The sequence below is a fragment of the Aulostomus chinensis genome, chromosome 14 (genome assembly GCF_037954235.1).
Source record: "Aulostomus chinensis isolate RoL2024-O1b breed Wild chromosome 14, RoL_Achi_v1.0, whole genome shotgun sequence".
Taxonomy (NCBI): domain Eukaryota; kingdom Metazoa; phylum Chordata; class Actinopteri; order Syngnathiformes; family Aulostomidae; genus Aulostomus; species Aulostomus chinensis.
The window spans coordinates 166,671-186,278 of NC_141333.1; the positions used below are offsets into that span (position 1 = coordinate 166,671).

Consider the following 19,608-nt stretch of genomic DNA (forward strand, 5'->3'; position numbering starts at 1 on the left):
TCAGCTGGTCTGGAGAATCAGAGGAAGCCCATTCATTATTACACTTCAATTTTATTTAAAGACTTATGAAACAAGAAAAAGCATTTTTCATTTTTGTATTTCAAAATAAAGAAATACAGAAAATAATAAATACTGAGAAAACTTTGCTGAGCAACAAGACATTTTAATATTAAAAATGAAAGGTCATTACCGTCTGGAGGCTGACGTTCGTCAACATCTTGAACCATGTGACTCCAGTTCTTCATTTCATCAGGACAGAAGCTCATTTTTGTGAATGTACATCTGACATCAATCAGGTGTTAACTGATAACTAGTGTGTGTGGGTCCTCCTCCAGCTGGGCTCGACCAGAGCGCTGGAGTCTAAGGGTCCTGCAGTGCCTCACCTGGTCCTGGACTGGGACCTCAGGTGACGTACCTGGAACCTGCAGGAGCCACTCTCCCAGTTCAGTGGCCATAGCCCCCAGTGGGACCACTGCTGCCTTCAGGCTCCAGATCGCCTGGATCTGACTCGGTATTTACAGTGCTGGACACTCTCCAACTGATCCTTTGGAACTCAGACAGTGGCATGGCAAGGGGAGGTGATGTGTGACACCTGCTGTCATGTGACATGTAAAACATAAATATGACCCGACGCCTTACAACGTGTTTCCTCTTTTAATTTGTTCAAAAAAGTTGAGATCAGCATCAGAGAAACAGGATAGTGAATGCCTCCCCATTCATCAGTGACCCAGAACCAGGAAGCAGGTGAGGAGATGTCACACCTGTGAGGACACCTGAGACACAGATTATTGCTGCTACTGAAGTCCTTGAGTAACATTGCATTCTTAGTTTGTAATGAGTTCTTGATCATGTGATTGTTGTGATATTCCTATTCATTATTTAGTCGTTTTGCTTCTTTGTGATTAACAGTATTTAAACACATTTAATCAGGAACTTTATCATCGGAAAAATTTATGTCAGTACAGACTTGATGAGTTTTTCTCAGTCAAGACAAGAACTTTCAGATGATCATGTGACTTGTTACTTGTGTGGGTCTTGTGCTAAGCTACACGAATACGTTCCACCTGGTTTCATTGTTCTGCCCCCTTTTAACTCCCAATTTGCACGTCCTCGTTCCTCTCCTTTTGCTGTAGCCCCACCCACCTGGGATTCAAGTGAAGAAGGAGTCGAGGAGACACTTCCAGTACGACGACACAAGCACTCCACTTAACGTTTGGCGTCTGCATCATCATTCTCATCGTCTTGTTCCCACCCGTATGTGACCATGGGTTTGATTACAGTTCATTTGGTGAAACAGTGTGACAGGATGATGTCACCCATCTCATATCGTTTAAATTGAATACGATGATGTTGACTGGAGCTAAAAATTGACGCACAGCAAAGAATTAGAAATGGGTGTGGCTAACATGGATCATGCACCTGAATCAGGTCACATGATAAGCCAGTGAATGACTCAAAGATATCCATCCATCCATCCATTTTCTATACCGCTTATCTGTTGTGGGTCACGGGGGGGTGGAGCCTATCCCAGCTGACATTGGGTGAGAGGCGTGGTTCACCCTGGACGGGTCACCAGTCCATGGCAGGGCCAACAGGAACAATTAGGGGTTCAGTATCTTGCTCAAGGACACTTGGACGTGGTCACTGGGGGAAGTGGGGATGGAACAGCAACCCTTTGGCTGCTAGACGGCCGGTCTACCTCTGAGCCACGCCGCCCCTGACTCAAAGATACATTTGGTAAAATAAGCCACAACAAATCATGTGAAAACCAATCACAGCAAAATAAACATAAAAAAATGAGATGTCAATCAAACCAACCAAACGTGACTAATATCTTTAACCCTGGAAAAACCCACAAAACTAAAAATGGGTGTGGTCTATGTGCTTTAGCCCTGGGGAGTTTGTTTTTGTTTATCTTAAGTTCTGCAGTGAAACTTGGAAAAGAAAGTTGGACTCGGACTAATCAAGTTATTTTCAAAAGTTGGAAGATGAAAGGTCACAGAACCGCTGCGAGGTGGATCAAAGGTTTTCAAGTTGAATCTGAGACAAGTTCCAAAAACAGCAAGTTTTCCCACCTGAACAGCAAAAAAGGGCTGAGTGTGTCATGTGACACGCTCAGAGAGCATCACCTCCTCTCACTGGTCAGTCTTCTGGGAATGGGGCGGACTTTAGACAAGACTTTGTGCGGAGGGCCTGTCATGGTCGTCACGCATTTTGTGTTGGCAGGGAGGGGTGTTGCAGTGGTGACAGTGGGCGGGCCTTCAGCTGCTGCTGCTGTCACCATGGGAACAGGAGGTGGGTTGTCTGCCATCGCCCTGGTAGCAGGTTTAGCCAGAGATGTCTGGATCTCAGCCCTCCGGGCGAGAGCTGTCCGCAGTTGCTCCCTCATCTGCTCTATCTGCTCCTGCAGCTCCAACAGCTCGCCAGGCAGGGGTGGGGCCACAGTGACAGAAGGCGGGGCTGCACTGGCTAGACGAGGAGCAGGAGTGTTGAGATTGGTGGAGGCAGTGGGAAGGGACAGGACCAGACCGGCAAGTGAAGCAAATGGTCCTCCATTCTCACATCCTATACTTGTTGGCCCCACCCTTGCCTTAGCTGGCCCCTCCCTCTCAACTGTAACTCCACCTGCCTTAGCATCAGAGGTGGCCAGACATCCAAGCAGGCGCCTTGTGTTCAGAGTTTCCAAGTTGAAGTGGACTCGTTTGAAGTCTTGGCCAGCCTTAGCAGCAGTCGCTGGGGCAGCCATCTTGGTTGAATTGTTCCACTCGCTTGAAGCTTGAAGGGCCGGCAGGGTGGGGGGGCAGGGGTTTCCCGTTGGGGGCTGAGACTTCTGAGGGTTAAAGCTGAAAAAGTAAAGACGTGAACAAATGTACATGTGAGAGCCACAAGATCAGAAGCAGAAAAGAAATGAAACAATGTGACACAAAAACCTTTTCTGTCTCTCAGCTTGCTGCCGCTTCACATCTTCATACGTCATGTTCAGAGCACGATGGATCTTCTGTCAACAACAACAGCTGACATTAGAAACGTGACAACTACAGCAACATCATATGGACGATTTGTTCAACAACCTCCTCAACATCCTCACATTCAGAGTCACCAACACCAAACACGTTAAATTGACAGATTCTTGGATGGAGTTGAAAGACACTGTGAGTTCACATGACAGCAGCTGGATCGAGATGAGTACCTGGGATGTGTGTAGCCAGTACTTCAGGTTCTGACGGCGGCGGATGTGTGGCAGAATGAGTCTGTAGAAACCATGTTCACCTGCCAGAGTCAGCAAGGCCCCACCCACTCCAACACACAGTAACACAAAAAGACCCGAAAAATGACGGATGCCCATCTGAAGGGTCTGAGACAAAGAAAAGTGAAAATGAAGCTGCTATCTGATGACATCATGGTTCATACAACACACACAATGACATCACTGACCTCTGTGACCGCAAAGACACGGTTCCCACAAGGAACCACTTTGTACCACTTGTCATGCAGAAGGTCCATGTAGCCATCTGACTTGTACCTGCTGATGAACTCTGACAGGTTGGAGGTCAGAGGAGAGTTCTGAGGGAGGCCCACACCATAACCTAAAAAACAAACAGGAAATAATCAACAGATAAATGACAAAAGTGTAAAAAACAAAACAACAAATCCTACAACATCAGGGCTAATGCCCCGTTTGCGCATACTTCCGTGTGCACATACGAGTTTCGTTGCTATGAACTCACCACCTTCTTCTGTTGGTGATGGTCCATAAGCACCAGGTCTGCTTGGTAAGTTATCACCAGTTAGTCAGTCTGACTCAGGACCTGCCTGCTTCTGTGGAGGTGTTTGGCTGTGGCCCACCTCCTTTAGCCTCCTCATGATGACTTTAGCCTGTGGCTTCCAAAGTTCTTGCAGCTACCCTAACATAACATCTGCCGCCTTCTGGTAGTCCAGCCCGTCATTTCTGATCATTTTTCCCTCTTTCATATACAGTATATATATATATATATATATATATATATATATATATATATATATATATATATATATATATATATATATATATATATATGCTGTATATATATGCTGTATATATATATGCTGTATATATATGCTGTATATATATATATATATATATATATATATATATATATAATATATATACACTGTATAAGACCCGTGCCCAAGCCAGGACTCGAACCCAGGAAACTTTTTGCTGTGAGGCCACAGTGAAGACCACTGCTCCACCGTGCAGCTAGCAGCAAAACGATTACTTCTAAATGGAGGAAGACGAGGTCGAACAAGAAGCGGACGCTCCTTCATCAAACAAATCGGTTGCATGGACTTATTTTGGCTTCCCATGTTAAAGACAAGGCAACGGTGAGAAAACAAATATTTTGTTTTTTTTCACAGCACAGAGCATTTTATTTTGTACTAACACAGCAAAAACTGGTATGTCTGCATATTGAGGAAGAAAATAGAGAATATTTGATTTTTGCATTTCTTATTTTTGATTTTCTTTCATCTTTACTTCGTATCGTGAGCCCTGTTTTGTATTTTGTATTGTTTCGTGATTTGTCTATTTCATTGTACCCCTTGTAATTTAACAGTTTTTCTGTGCTGTACCACTTATCTCTTATGTTACTGGGGGAGCTGGATCCGGTCCCAGCTATCATTGGACAAGAGGGGGTGGTCACCCTGAGCAGGTCATCAGAAAGCCATGACAGAGACGGACAACTGTTCACACCTATGAGCAATTTAGTGTTTCCAATTAACCTAATGAACATGTTGGTGGTGAACGGGAGGAAGTTGGAGAACCCAGAGAGAACCCACACAAAAAATGGGAAGAACATATAAACTCCACACAGAATGACCGGTGGCGCGACACTGTTGCGACCTGGGCTTGCTCCTGCTGCTGCCTCTTTGTGTTGTGTAATGTTTTTATTGTTTTGTCTGGGTCCATTTAGGGTGTTTTATGTGCACTGACTGTGTCGATTGATACCTAACAATGGTGCCACTGAGATGGCTGTTGATAATAATCGCCCGGGATATCATAGCAGAATGTTACTCGCTGCCGTGTCAGGATTCCACGCCGGTAGCAACCGCTGCGTTCCCGCACTACACCCGCAACCAGCTGTTGCTTCTCCGACCCAGGAACGGCAGTATCCCCCCTTGGCCCCCTTAGGGAACTGTTGGTGACGAAACCAAGGAGCGATAACAACAAGCGAACTCAGAAGCGGGGAAGACGCGGAGGGGTGAAACAGAGACTACGGAGAAGGACTACTAGATCACCTCTGCCATCCGTGATCCTCTGTAATGCCTGCTCATTGAGGCACAAGGCGGACACGCTACGAATCAACACCAGAGTTCTACACGAGTATCAGGAGTCGTGTCTGCAAGTGATTACCGAGACCTGGCTGGACGAGACAGTTCCTGACTCGCTTGTTTCCCTTGACGGTTTCACTCTGGTACGTTTCGACAGGACAGCTGATGCGGACAAGAGTCTAGGAGGAGGGATCTCGGTTTACATTAACGATAAGTGGTGCTCTCAATTCACTGTGAGGGAGACGTTGTGTACTCAAGACGTTGAATTACTTTGTCTGAGTATGAGACCATTCTACTTACCTCGCGAATATGGTAATATTGTGCTGTGTGCGGTCTACATTGCACCAAGTGCAAATGCTGCTAGGGCAGCCACCGCTGTAGCAGACTGCGTTCACAGACAATTGAAACGCACCCCCGAAGCCCCTTGTTTTGTTCTGGGCGATGTAAACCATTGTACACTTGAATCTGTGTTGTCCGGATTTCAGCAGTACGTTGACTGTAAAACTAGAGGTAATAACATCTTAGACAAATGCTATGACAACGTTAAGTATGCCTATGCAGCCAAGGCTAAACCCCCACTCGCTACGTCGGACCATAATGTTGTCCACTTAATTCCCACATATAAGTCACTGCTTAGAAGAAGCAAACCTGAAGTTAAAACTATACATGTGTGGAACAATGACGGCATTGTCACGTTAAAGGGGTGCTTCTGTTGCACTGATTGGAGCCTTTTCCATAGCCTAGACTTAGAGGAGGCTTCAGACACTGTGACAGAGTATATTAAATTCTGACAAAAAAGACTGTTCCTATGTACCCAAATAATAATAATAATAAACATCTTGAGGGAAATTAAAGAGGGCATTGTTAGGAAACAAAGGGCATTTAAGAGTGGAGACTTTTTAACTATGAGGAATATACAGAAGGAGATTAACCACAAAATAAAGGACGCTAAGTGCAAGGAGAAGGAGAAGTTTGAGGCCCACTGCTCTGCTTCTAACTCAAAAAAACTGTGGGAATCTATGAAGGCCATGATGAATATGGCTCCAGCTAAGAAGGGCATCAATGTTTCAAACGAGAAGGAAAAGACCAATGAACTAAATGACTTCTATGCAAGGTTTGAAACAGCTGACTTCTTGCAGGAACAAGAAGCTGCCCTAGAGGATGTACCCATGCACAGTGATCCGGGAATTACTTTGGATCAACATGAAGTCCAGAGGATGTTTGCCCGCACATTTCCCCGTAAGGCATCAGGTCCTGACGGGATATGTGGCAGACTGCTGCAGTCATGCAGTCAGGAACTTGCAGATGCTTGGTGTACCATCTACCAAAAATCACTGGACTCATGCACTGTTCCATCCATCTGGAAAGACTCTATTATAATCCCTGTTCCCAAAAAAGCATGCTGTAAGGAAAATAATGATTATCGCCCAGTCGCTTTGACTTCAGTAGTCATGAAATGTTTTGAGAAAATCATGACCAGTCTGCTGAAGGCAGCGGTTGGTTGGTGGTTAGATACTTTTCAGTTTGCTTACAGGTCTAACAGAGGTATGGAGGACGCAGTTCTGGCCCTTGAATGTTTTCTTTTGAAACACTTGGAGAGCAAAACAGCTTATGCACGTCTTCTTTTGGTAGATTTTTCCTCGGCGTTCAACACGATGCAGCCACACCTCTTAATTAGGAGACTGCGGGAACTGAATGTCATGTCAGAGCTCAGAACCGTGACCACTGGGGCACCCCAGGGCTGTGTTAGCTCACCTGTCCTCTTCACCCTGTATACAAACAATTGTACAAGCAGTAACCCTAATAGTATTCTCGGATGATACTGCCATCTTATCCCTACTGGATAAGAATGGGGGCTTAGATGTTTATTTCTCAGAGGTACAGAGGTTTGTAAAATGGTGTGATGACAGCTACTTGTTCTTAACGGCTTGAAGACACTCGAGATGGTGTTTGATCTGAGGAGTCACTGTGGTCACCGATGACTCAACCATCTCACAGGTCTCCTCATACAAATACCTAGGGATCTCTATTGATAACTCTCTAACCTGGAATACACATGTGGACAGTAGACTACAGCAAAGACTGCATTTCCTCCGCCGCCTTAGGGGCCACGGTGTTGAGCAAAAATTTATGTTAATATTTTATCGAGCTGTTCTGGAGAGCCTGGTCAGATTTGGCATCACAGTGTGGTTTGGTCGTCTCTCAGTGCAGCTGAGGTCCAAGTTGGTTAGACGAATGCAGACTGTAGGGAAGATCATGGGGGCAAGACAACTCCCCTCTGTGCAGTCCACCTATGAGCAGGCCACACTTAATCAAGCCCAAAAAATAGTTAGGGACGATTCACATGTTTTACATTATATGTTTGTACTTATGCCCTCCAGAAGAAGGGTTAGGGAACCAAAGTGGAGGGTTATCAGGTTCAAGAACTCCTTTGTCCCTGTGTCAACTAAAATGCTGAATGATGCTCTGAAACACCGATGAGTAAAAGGGTCAATAATTCGACAATTTGTGCACTGGTGTAATGTTGTGTGCCCTGTTATGTACTGTATTGTTTACTTGATGTTTTTTGTGTGGCGGCTGCAGGGGTGAAAGCCCAAGACAAATTTCCCTTGTGGACAATAAAGTTTCCTTTGACCTTGACCTTGACCCCAGCTGACAGTTGGATTCAAAGCCTGAGTTGCTGGTGGACCTCGATGCACAGTATTCTGTACCAAGGTGCACAATAGCACCCTCCCCCACATGAAAGCGATACACAGACAGCCGGAAAATCTCGTCAATTGTGGAAAAAAAAGTTCAGACGTGACTCGATCTGACAATAAACGAATCCAGAAACTTGTTAATGATGCAGATCCTAGACTTTCACCTTGATTCTAATCTTATACTCTGATCATGATCCCAATTCTGAACCCTGATACTGAGAGTCCAAATGTGCCCCATCTCCCCAAAATTAATTACCTTCGATGGCAAATGGTTTCCCAACAGTTGCCAGTTTACAGTCGGTGTCAATGGAGACTTCGTAGTCCAGTAGAGCTTTATCCATGATGAAGGCGTCCAGCTGAGGAGGATCTGTCCTTCAACACACAGAGAGAGAGACTACAGCAAATACAACTACCGCAACCACAACACACAATTTCCCCACTGAGGGTTGAATAAAGTTTTATCTTATCTTATCAACTACAACAATCAAAGCAACAGAATCCACAGCGAGTACGACTTCTAAAATAACAACAACCACAGCTACTACAACTATAACACAAAAACCAGTGTAACTACACACCACAACAACTACAACAATCACAGCAAATAGAGCATCCACAGAACCTACAACTAATACTGCTAATACAGCAACCAAGACACCATAGCAACTGCAGAAACTACAACTACCAAAGCTACAATAGTATCTACAACAATGACAGCAACTACAACCCCACAGCACCTACATCAACTACAACAATCACAGCAACGAAAAAAATCATACCATTTACCAAAATCACATAAACTACAGCATCCACAGCTACCACGACAACAACGATACAGTAACTACAGTAACTACAACCACATCACTAGGGCTGTAATCAACCAAAGAAATTCTTGGTCGACTGAAGCCCTCAAATTTGGACTAAAAATCGACTAATTTTATACATGAAAACTCTACTGTGTCAACTACCAGCACAAACCTGCTGAGGAATATTGAGACAATTGTTTCTGTCAGGTTATAATAACTGAGCGACGCCATCGTTGGTCTTGACAGAGCCAGACTGAACACAGGAGCTCAGCATTGCGGCTGAGACACAAATAGACTTTTAACTGAAAACATTACTCTCAAACACAAAAGGCAAGTCCTCGGTAAGAATTTTTACAATGAAAACAAAACAATTATTAGACTAAAACATGGAAATGTTAATTCTGATACGTTCATATACTCAAAACTGAAAGGCAACCTGAGGTGGACACGTTAGCTCGCCGTTTCTAGGTGACACGCCGTGTTTGTAGTGGAGCTGTGACATGAAAACTGGTGTTGGCAAACTTTGCATTCGACTTTTTTCCATGATCTGTTTTCATGAAATGCTGCCACGCTGCAGACGTCTTTGACGTGGGGGACGAGGACTGACTTGAAATGGAACCGTCAACATTAAATAGACATTCATCAAACCACCAGACGCTGGCCTTCTAGTCCTCTTCAGTCTGTCTGTCTCTAGCAGGTCGGGCGAGTCCAAAATAGCAAAACAAGGGGGTGTTCAAAGATAGATTGTTATCTGTGAAACAGGGGTGCTTTGAAAACACCCCCATTAGCACTTGGTACTTTCCTCCTGATGAAATTAACGTGGCAAAAAAATCGACCAATCAGAATTTTGGTCGAACCAGAACGTATCGACTAATAAATTGACCAGTCAACTGGGAGATTACAGCCCTACACATCAACTACATTTACTGCTACTATGACTACATCAACCACAGCAACTAAAACTACCACAGCTCCAACAGCAAACACAACAATCGCAGCTAATAAAACCAAAGCAATGACAGTAACTACAACAATTGCAGCCACTAAAACCACAGCAACCGCAACAACCACAGCTACTACAACCACCATAGCAACTAAAACTACCACTGCATCTACAGCAACCACAGCATCAAGGTACCTACAACTACCACAGGGAGTAAAACTACCACTGCATCTACAGCAATCACAGCATCAAGGTACCTACAACTACCACAGGGAGTAAAACAACCACTGCTTCTACAGAAATCACAGCAACTATAATAAACATAGCTACTAAAACCAACAGCAATAGCAACTAAAACTACCACTGCTTCTAAAGCAACCACAGCAACTACAGCATCAACGCAACTACAACTACAACAGCAACCAAAAGCAACTGCAGCTACTACAAGCACAGCAACTCTAACTACCACTACTTTTACAGCATCCTTAGCCACTACAGCATCACCAGAACTACAACAACCATTCTAACTAAAACTACTACAACTGCAACACCTTAAACTTTCTTACTTGAGGGTGGCAACTCCCTCAGGGGTTGTGGGCTTGTTGAAGAGGCGCATGTATTCATGCATCTCTGGGAAACTGTTCTTCATGTAATCCTCGGCGCTGCTCTCTCTCACAGTACCAAAGCGAAAGCCGTGTGATGGATGATGCAGCTAGACACACCAATGAAGAAAAAGACAGCCAATGACAAGTGACTGACTGGTATAACTGACTTTTTTTTCGACGTACTCTGATGATTTTGGAGTACGTGATTCAGTAGATTTCATCCAAAGTAATGAGTTCACCAGAGTCTTCATCCAGTAAGACCTTTGAGAGAAATAAACCTTAAGCCTGGTCCTGAACCCTAGTCCTAATCCTGAACCAGAACCCTGTTCCTGATTCTGAATTCTGGTCCCAAACCTGTCCCATGGCCCTGAACCAGAATGCAGACGCCTGAACCCTGGTCCTGGTCCTATACTCTGAACTTATCTCAGCTCAATCAAAAAGTCACTGTTAGTTTGGATCCAGAGAGTTAAAAGGTGGTGTGTAAACTAACCTTCGCATCATGGATTCCTGAGACCTCCTCGAAGGTCTTCTCACCCACCATGACAGCAGCAAGGTTGGCGGTGTAGCTTGACAACACCAGCAGGCAGAAGATGGCCCACAGGTTCATCAAGAAGCGGCCTGTCCAGCACTTGGGCGTCTTGGACGAGACAGTGCGCCCGAACAGGATGGCATAACAAAGGTTGAGTGCGGATGAATATGAGAACACCCGCACACGATTTCGCCCATGAGGCGTCATGCCGTATGGACTTTTCCACTCATACAGGGTGAGGAAGAGAGCTGTGATGTGCAATGCAAGGAAGATGCCCACCCACATAGACCAGTGCAGTGGCCACATGAAGGCACCAATAGGTGCTGCTGTGTCCTTGCTGCGCACCAATATGCCAAGGCTGGTGGAAAAGAAAGGCGAGGTGAAGTCAATCACCTGACTGCGAGCGGAGTTGATGCTGAAGGAAGTGACGGCCATGTCAGCCAGTCCATTGAGGAGATCCCCGACGAGGCCTGTCCAGCGCCCTCCCTTCCAGGCACCATACTTCCCATCTCCCACGATGTAAAGATCAAATTCAAAACCCAGATCCTCGGCCAGTTTTTCCAGCAGGTCAATGCAGTAACCATAGCAACATTTATTGTATTCAGCAGGCAGGAAGCTGCCATTGCCGCCCGCCACCTCATGAAAATATCTCTCCAAAGACTCTGAGTTGTTGGTCCCAGCGTCCATGCAGAACTGCCCAGCTGGACAGCTGCCCTCATTATCCACATCCCGTGTGAACACGAAGGGGTGTTCCACTAGAGTCACCACCCGGATCCGGCTGCCTGCCACTGGCATCCCCGCCCTCCAGCGGACCCTGGTCCTCCCACCTGGCCCCTCCGTCCTGTAGCGAGGATGGGGGCCATTCCAGACTCCTTGGTCTTCGACATGCAGGTGCCCCCCCTCCCAGCTGCCCACTGTCACCCAGGTGGGCTGCCCTACTGCATCTCGTCGCAGGCTCCAGATATGGAAGCGCTGGGACGTAAGGACATGGGAGTGGTTCTGGTGTACTCTGACTGGGCCTGTCAAACCATAGAAAGATGTGTTGGACAGAAACCTGCAGGACAGAACAGAAAAAGAGTCAAGATCAGTGAATGATAATAGAGGACAGCAGACAACAACAACAAATTGAGCTTAATGCTAGGCTGTGGTATCAGCGTTTACCTGTCTTCCAACTTAACCCTATCCAGGGGAAAGCTAAGTTACAGTTACTAAGATGCTGATGATGTATCATTATCACAACTAATGACAAACTAATGGTTCCTCTGAGACCACTACAGTCAGTTCTGGTGTTCCACAAGGGTCTGTGCTTGGACCAGTCCTCTTCACCCTGGACCTGCTTCCTCTAGGTCACATGATCAGGAAACACTCCATTAATGTTCACTGCTGTGCAGACGACACACAGCTGAACTCATCAATATCAATATCTTCTCTGTCTCTGTCCCTGTCCTCCATCTCTCTCTGCCTCCTCTATCTTGCTCTTTTCTGTCTCTGTCTCTTCTCTGTCTTTGTCTCTGTCCTGTCCTCTGTCTCTCCCTCTCTTTTCTGTCTCTTCTCCATCTTTGTCTCTGTCCCTGTCCTCCACCTCTCTCTCCCTCCTTTCTCTCTCTCTCTGTCCCATGATCCTGTTTCAGTTGCCTTAGGATCCTTTATTCATTTTAAAAACTGTAGCATCATGCCAACTATGATATAAAAAGGAAGTCACCGCAATTTTCATTGGTCAAATGTGTAAAAACAAAACTAAGAGAATTATGTCATGTTACAGTTCACCTGTTGACAGCTTGATGACATCATACATGTTACCTGGACAGGTACTGTCCTGATGACTGCAATTCATGGCCGTTGGGTTTGTCGTAGCAGTTCATCATGTTCTGGATCAAAGCCAGGTCTGGTCTCACCTCAGTTGCTGAGGCAATGGCTCTGGCAACAAGCTGCAGGGCATCTCTGACGTAGAAATCAAGCGATTTCCTCTCCACTTGTCCGTAGGCAAGCAGGCCCAGTGGTAGTCCAATAGCCTGCAAGGCGTCGGGGCTCAGTGGCTGGCCCAGCACCCAGTGCATCATGGGTAAGGTGAGACCCAGGTCCTGCGCACTGTGCAGCACTGCAGCTGCACACTGTGGGTCAGCTCCAAACAGCAGCACAGATGCCGGCGGTGACCGGTTCTGTCGGAAGTGCTGGAACAGGAAGTCATGAATCTGAGTGTCATCGTGTGCAGACTGCGTCAGGTTCAGCAGAGCACGCAGGTGCCAGGTGGCACCAGTGTCCAGCAGTCGCAGGAGACCTCGAGCCTCCTCCCAGCCTCGACACAGTACCACAGTAACCTCCCTCCAACCAGACCGCTGCAACACTGTGAGAAGCACCTCGGACAGACTGGACTCTGGGACCCCCGTCAACATCTGCAGGTGGAACTGGTTCTACACAGTCAGGACAAAGATCAGGAGGACCAGGAAAAAAACATGTTGGAACATGATCAGAGGTCAAGCATTTCTGATAAATAATCAGCAATCAATAGGATTTTGTGCAAGCCCCGCCCCTGCCCTCTGCCACGCCCCCTCAGATGGTAGCTGAAGAATCAAACAACATTCTGATGTCTCAATATCTGCAACCAGCTAACAGTTGAAGCAGTTTGACACTCGAGTATTCATATGTACAGACAACAGGACTGCTGACTGATGAAGGTGATTGGTCGCCCCCTGTTGACATCAGCACAATGGGTACTGACCCAATAATACATCCTACCAACAAGGTGCTGAAGAGAGGAGACCGAATCATCTTGTTGACATATTTACCACATCTGGTGGCCCACCGATACTCCTATGCAATGGGGGGCGGAAATTATGCCGGAGGTAATTTAGACAAGTCAACTTGCCATTATTGCCATTTAAAAGTCAGAGATGTTGAACGCTTCAACAGCAAATGGCAAGTTTCTGTTTTTAACCATTAAACATTTCAAGACAATATGTTTGATTCAAAGTTCTGATTGCTAATGAACGAATCTTTTATTCTCTAACATGGTTGAGATCAAACATCTGTAACAGTCGGGTCTTTATAGGGGACCTATTGTGCTTTTCCAGCTTCTCAGATGTGTAAGTATGTTTCAAATGTTGGACACTTGACACGTGGAAGTGTCATATTGTGAGGTGGGTGTGGGTTAAAGTACTCCTCAGGGGCAGTTTCAGGCAGCTCCACACTGCTGAAAACCCTCGGATTTGGAGAGATTTTTCAAATGTCTCATTTAGTGACATCACAACTTTGGGAGAAGCTCCTTGTATGGCAACTCAGCTGGCTCTGGTGTCAGTGCTCGTGGTGTCGCCGCAGTCGAAATGGCTGACAAAAGGTGCAAACTGTTCTCTTTGCATGGACTTCCCAAAGAAGACGAATTAAGGCAGCAATGGGAAGATTTTTTGCTTTCAGGGGCGCAAGTGTCAGAATCAGAATCAGTTTTATTGTCATTATACAAGAATAACGAGATTGTAGCTAAGTAACTCTTTCAGCTTCGCCACTCATGTGCTCTCTGCATTTCATGGACAACAGTTTCCTAAACAAACCTCGGTTCAACTGAGCTGAATTTGTGAAAAAGCAATCCTGAAGGCATCTGCCTGTTGTGAGGAGGACACGAACCACAGGCTGGAAGTAGCATCTTGTCTGTTTTTAGCTCTGAACTGCGGTGAAAGCATTGCTCTCAGTGTACATACAAGACGTACGATTCTATCGCTGAAGTTGCCATTTTTCAAAATGCTAAAATTGTAGACGAGCTGGTTTCCAGGTGAGACAACATCCTTGCATGTGAGAGAGGGCGTGTTACTATGCAGTGGGGGGAGCGGGCCCCTTGATACACTGACCAATTGCAGCAGAGTGGGCGCGGTAGGCATGGAGAAGGTGTGTGTGTGTGTGTGTGGGGGGGGGGGGATTCTGAGTCCAAGCCTTTCAGAGGAAAGCAGGAAAGAGGCAGAATAGAGGAGTACACAGACTGCGATAATTATGGAGGTTTTTTATTGGTCGAGTCTTTCAACACTGCCCCAATCGGGTCCAACACCGTATGAGAGGCCCCTGAGATGAGCATCATAGGGCCTCTTTAAAAGATGCTGAAATAAATCAGACGCAAGTGGAAGTTCTAAATCAAAACTTCCTCCATGGGGGAAAAATTCAAGGCTGTGATCACTTCAGATGCGGATTTGTTTCCAACCTCACCCCCAAGACTTCAACCAATAAGAGCAAAGCTTCTCATCTGATTAATCAAAGGGTTAGGACCAGAGATACGGGCCGTTTACCAGTTCAGAACCTCACCAAGCTTCTTCTGAGAATTTTTTAAAAATCGTCTTCCTCGAAGAAGAATAAGAAAAAGATTAAGAATCATGAAGCAATGATTAAAACAAACCCCCAATGACCCAGACAATAAAAACATGTTCTCATGTCACTTGTTAGACAGACGAATCTCTCAAGTTCTTTTATGGGCACGAGTGAGTGAAGAACAGAAGACTTTCAAAGTCTTGTTACATATTTATAACACATATAAATAACTTCTTTCTTCATAATATACACAAACCAGTACATCACGCACGTACGTCACAAAGATCAGACACATCCTGTCTAAAGAAGATGCAGGGACGCTAGTCCAGACATTTGTTGCCTTCAGGATGGATGACTGTGATTCCTCCTATCAGGCTGCACCAATGGTTCCTCAAGACTCTCCAGCTACCGGTGGACTGACCAGAACCAGGAGAAGAGACCATGTCTCTCCTGGACTGGCTTCTCTGCACTGGATCCTTGTCAGATCCACAATAGAATTCTAGATTCTTCTACCATGCAAATCCCTCAATGATCGGGATGTTTCTTATCGGACAGAGTACACCGTCTCTCTCTCTCCCTCCAGCAGGTCAAAGCAGACGTTGGCCCCCATGGAGCCTGGATCTGCTCCACCTTCCTGCTGGTAAAGGAAGGTTCTCATTTCACACTCACACACACACTTGGCTGCAAGAACATTATTTGTCTTTCTGTTTAGAAACTTTATGTTTACTGATATAAGTTACACGTTAGCTAGCAATGACAAAAGTAGCTGGTTTTAAACAACACCAGGTAAGACATATTGCTTGCAATGCATTCTAGGGTGAGTAGTTCCTATCGTGTACAATTGTACTCAGTATTTTATCTTTTTACACTAAATCAAATATCTTATGCTCACAATGCCATCATCTTGGTTTCTGCTGTAAAACTCTTGTATGTGTGCAAACAAGTAGCAGTGCGTGGTGAAAACTGAGGCATGCTGGGAAACTCATCTACAGCTTTGCCTTCCTCATCAACCCAGAAGAATGACTAATCAGCTCTTGTGTCAGTATCAACTTAGAAACCAATATTATTGATGACATCCTCAGTGTGATGTCGTGACGCCAGTGCAGAAGGCAACAGTAAATCCCTGAGGACTCCACATCCACATCTTCTAGAAACAGCAGAGAATTTCTTCCTCATGTTGTTTGTAGATAAACCAACCTAAGTTGTCTGTGTTTTGCTCCGCCCACCAGTCAGTCGTCTAAATTCTGATCATTTGTTGCCATGGTGACAGCAACTGTCAGTCACCACCTTACTTGAGATGCAACCAAACCTCATTCATATTTTCAAAGGTTTAAGAAACATGCCGACTGAGAAGCTGTTGGCTTCCCGTTGACGACCGCCTCAGGGACAGCGACATCAAAGAGCTGTTGGTTTTCCTCTCGGAGTTCCTGCACCGGTGCTGGCGCCGCTTCAAACATGCTCCTGAATCAAAGACAACCACTTCAAACAGCTCTAACATCATCATAGGATTCACTGAAGCTCACCAGCAGCTCCGCCCCTGCCCTTACCACGTACAAACTGCCAGCCCAGGAGAGCGACAGACGATCAGCGATCGAGAGTGACAACCAACAGTTGGCTGGTTGACTGTCACCAGTGACGAGGCATCGCCTGGAGAAGAAGACAGAGCGCTGATGAATCCCTGACACGCTCCCCCTGAACTCGCCTCACTCTCCCCCCACGCTCATCTCACACTTTTCTCACTGTTGTCCCACACTGGTCCGTCACCTTTGTACTAATACTATATTAATACTTGACTACACAGCACTGAGGTAAACTACAGTTTTCCAGATGTCTGTCTGATGATGTCAACCAGATTTAAGGAAGTGATCCCACTGGTGTTAAATTCACTGTCATGTCCTGTTTTAACAGACGAGCCTGCTGCCAACTTTTGCTCCGCACTCATTGGTCACTGATCAGTAGAGCAGCACAAACACTGAGAACGACTCTGGACTCGATTGCATCATTAAAAATGAATCGGCCGTAACCTTCCAAAGGCCAGACAGCCTTAGAACTTAAATCTTTAGGTCATATTTACTAGGTCATCTCAGTTGGTACCAGTTAATGATGGTTCCTCTGAGACCACTACAGTCAGTTCAGGTGTTCCACAAGGGTCTGTGCTTGGACCAGTCCTCTTCACCCTGTCCCTGCTTCCTCTAGGTCACATGATCAGGAAACACTCCATTAATGTTCACTGCTATGCAGACGACACTCAGCTGAACTCATCAATGATCCACATGGAACAAACCAGCTGACTGAACTGGAGGCCTGTCTGAAGGACAGGAAACATGGAGGACCATCATTTCCTTTATTAAACTCTGATAAACTGAAGTTCTTGTGCTGGGCCCAAACACCTGAGGACCACCTGATCTGATGAGACAGGTACCCTGGATGGCACCACCCTGGCCCCCAGCACCACCGTAAGGAACCTAGGAGTTGATTTTTTCATCTTTGAGACAAAATGAACCACCATCTTCAGGAAGAAGGTGGTTCTAACAGAGTTCCCCTCCAAGTAGGGACCCATGTTAGACTGATGAGCATAATCACCCATCAGCCATTGCACCTCACACAACTTGGTGTGTGTTGTGGACAACATCTAAGGTTTAAGATATTTAAAAACCTATAATGTTACATTATACATCCATTACTCCGATGGCAGTTGACGGGTTTTGTTACCAGGGTAACAGACAAAAGAAGTGATGATGCTGGTTGGTCAGTGGAAGTAAACTGAACTTCTGTCAATACGGCACACGAGAACCATCTCAAAGATCAGCAGCATCAAATCTGCCAGCTGGATTCACCGGCGAGATTCTGTCTCCATGACTGACATGCAACTCAGCTGATGATGTCTCAAACATCTTTGAGACACATGACTGCAGCGTCGGTATTATTAGATTTACTGATGTAAGCAAACCTCTTTGGGTTAACTAGCGTCTCTTTCAATACGAGTTTCTTCCAGACGGAACATTAAGATTCTGCTTCACACTGCGAACGAGATGAAAGAAAAAACAGGAAGGCTGAGAAATCCTGTTGCAGCTTTAACAGGATTATTTCCAACGGCGTGGAGACGAAACTAATCTCCTCCCACTGTGAATCTCTATGGGATTTTACTCTGAAAGGCTCCAGCAGGAAGTGATCCACTTTGTGACGTTGAGAAACAATGAAACAAAGAACCTGCTGGATCACCAGCCAGCACAGAAGATGACGACGACAGTCACAGCACCAGTTTGATGCCGAGGCAAGCGTTTGATTGGTCGGTTCACCTTCAGCTTGAGATGCTCATTGACCACACGCCACTCGTGACTGTACTGAGGAATCAATCGATGATCAATATCTGTCAGAACATCCTGACCATCTCGTAGCCTTGAGGTTCCTCTCTGGGCTGAGACGTTCCACAGAATCTGCGCGAAGCATCAAGAATTCTGGAGAAAAATGAGTTTCCTCCAATCACGTGTTAGCTGTACGGACTGTGTTGAGCGAAGGGGGAGAAATGTGGGCCGCCACATCCTGAAAGCACCCACCTGATCCACCATGACCCACTTGATCCACACTGACGGAACCACATTTCATGGAAAATCCAGGAATGTGGCACTGCATTCAATAGTCACTTGAGTTAACAGAACCTTAATAGATCAAAGTTTTTAGCATAGAACATGTGAGAGCTGGCTCCATATATGAATCACTGGGACGTCCTCCTGACACCTGTAAGACCCAACAGTCCAGACAGCCTGGCTCCCCCATACTGGATCCACATGGAGGAAAACATACCTCCATTGACAGGAGCGCGCGCGCGCACACGCTCACGCTCACACGCAGACAGAAGCCAGCCTGCTTGCTTACGCACGCCAGCTGAACCGAGCACGCGGGTCAAGGTCACCCCGGTCCCCTGGCGGCTGATCCGGGCGCTGGTGCAGCAGGTGGGTCTTACCTGCGCGTGCAGCGGCTCTCCATGCTCAATGACGCTGATGAACGGAACCTCCAGAACCGAGGCCAGCAGGTCCAGCTGAAGCAGCTCCTCGCGGGTCTGCGGGAAGGCGAGTACAGCGGACACCCCCCGAACCACCACGCCCTGACACACGCACTGGAGCAGGGACTCCGGGTCGGCGGCCGCCGGCTGCCGGGGAACGAGCTCCAGGCTCAGATTGTAGGGAAGGAAGTTGTCCCGGCTCCGGTCCGGGCTCGTTGCCTCCACCGCGCGGCTAAGCGCAGCCTGGACCCGCACGCGAGCCGCCCGCTGCGCCGGCAGGAGCGCACCGATGCGCACCGTGTAACCGATCCGAGCCAGGAGGCGGCACGGCTGCGGGTGGAGGAGGCTCGATGGCACGAGGAGGAGCAGCGGGAGGACGAGGCGGAGAGTCCGGGACGAGGTGATCATCCTGACGCGCGCTCAGCG

At 46.5% G+C, this 19,608-nt stretch overlaps 1 protein-coding gene across 1 annotated transcript; it reads right to left on the minus strand.

Annotated features, from left to right (window-relative positions):
- Window positions 1–140: 140 nt before the first annotated feature.
- grin3bb (glutamate receptor, ionotropic, N-methyl-D-aspartate 3Bb) lies at window positions 141–19,590 on the minus strand. Its single transcript, XM_086225099.1, has 9 exons — window positions 19,144–19,590; window positions 12,693–13,303; window positions 10,854–11,946; window positions 10,325–10,470; window positions 8,266–8,381; window positions 3,436–3,587; window positions 3,191–3,355; window positions 2,931–2,998; window positions 141–2,843 (listed from the first exon to the last, which is right to left on the minus strand). The coding sequence occupies exons 1-9, from the start codon at window positions 19,588–19,590 to the stop codon at window positions 2,126–2,128; spliced, it is 3,516 nt and encodes a 1,171-aa protein (XP_086081225.1). The 3' UTR covers window positions 141–2,125.
- Window positions 19,591–19,608: the final 18 nt, after the last annotated feature.

What these genes read in the sequence shown, in the direction of transcription:
- grin3bb (XM_086225099.1), bottom strand. Translation starts at nt 19,590, where the DNA reads ATGATCACCTCGTCCCGGACTCTCCGCCTCGTCCTCCCGCTGCTCCTC. An exon ending in GAGAGCCGCTGCACGCGCAG is followed by an intron (nt 13,304 to 19,143) that starts GTAAGACCCACC and finishes CTGACTGTGTAG; the next exon opens with AACCAGTTCCACCTGCAGAT. An exon ending in TCAGGACAGTACCTGTCCAG is followed by an intron (nt 11,947 to 12,692) that starts GTAACATGTATG and finishes TCTGTCCTGCAG; the next exon opens with GTTTCTGTCCAACACATCTT.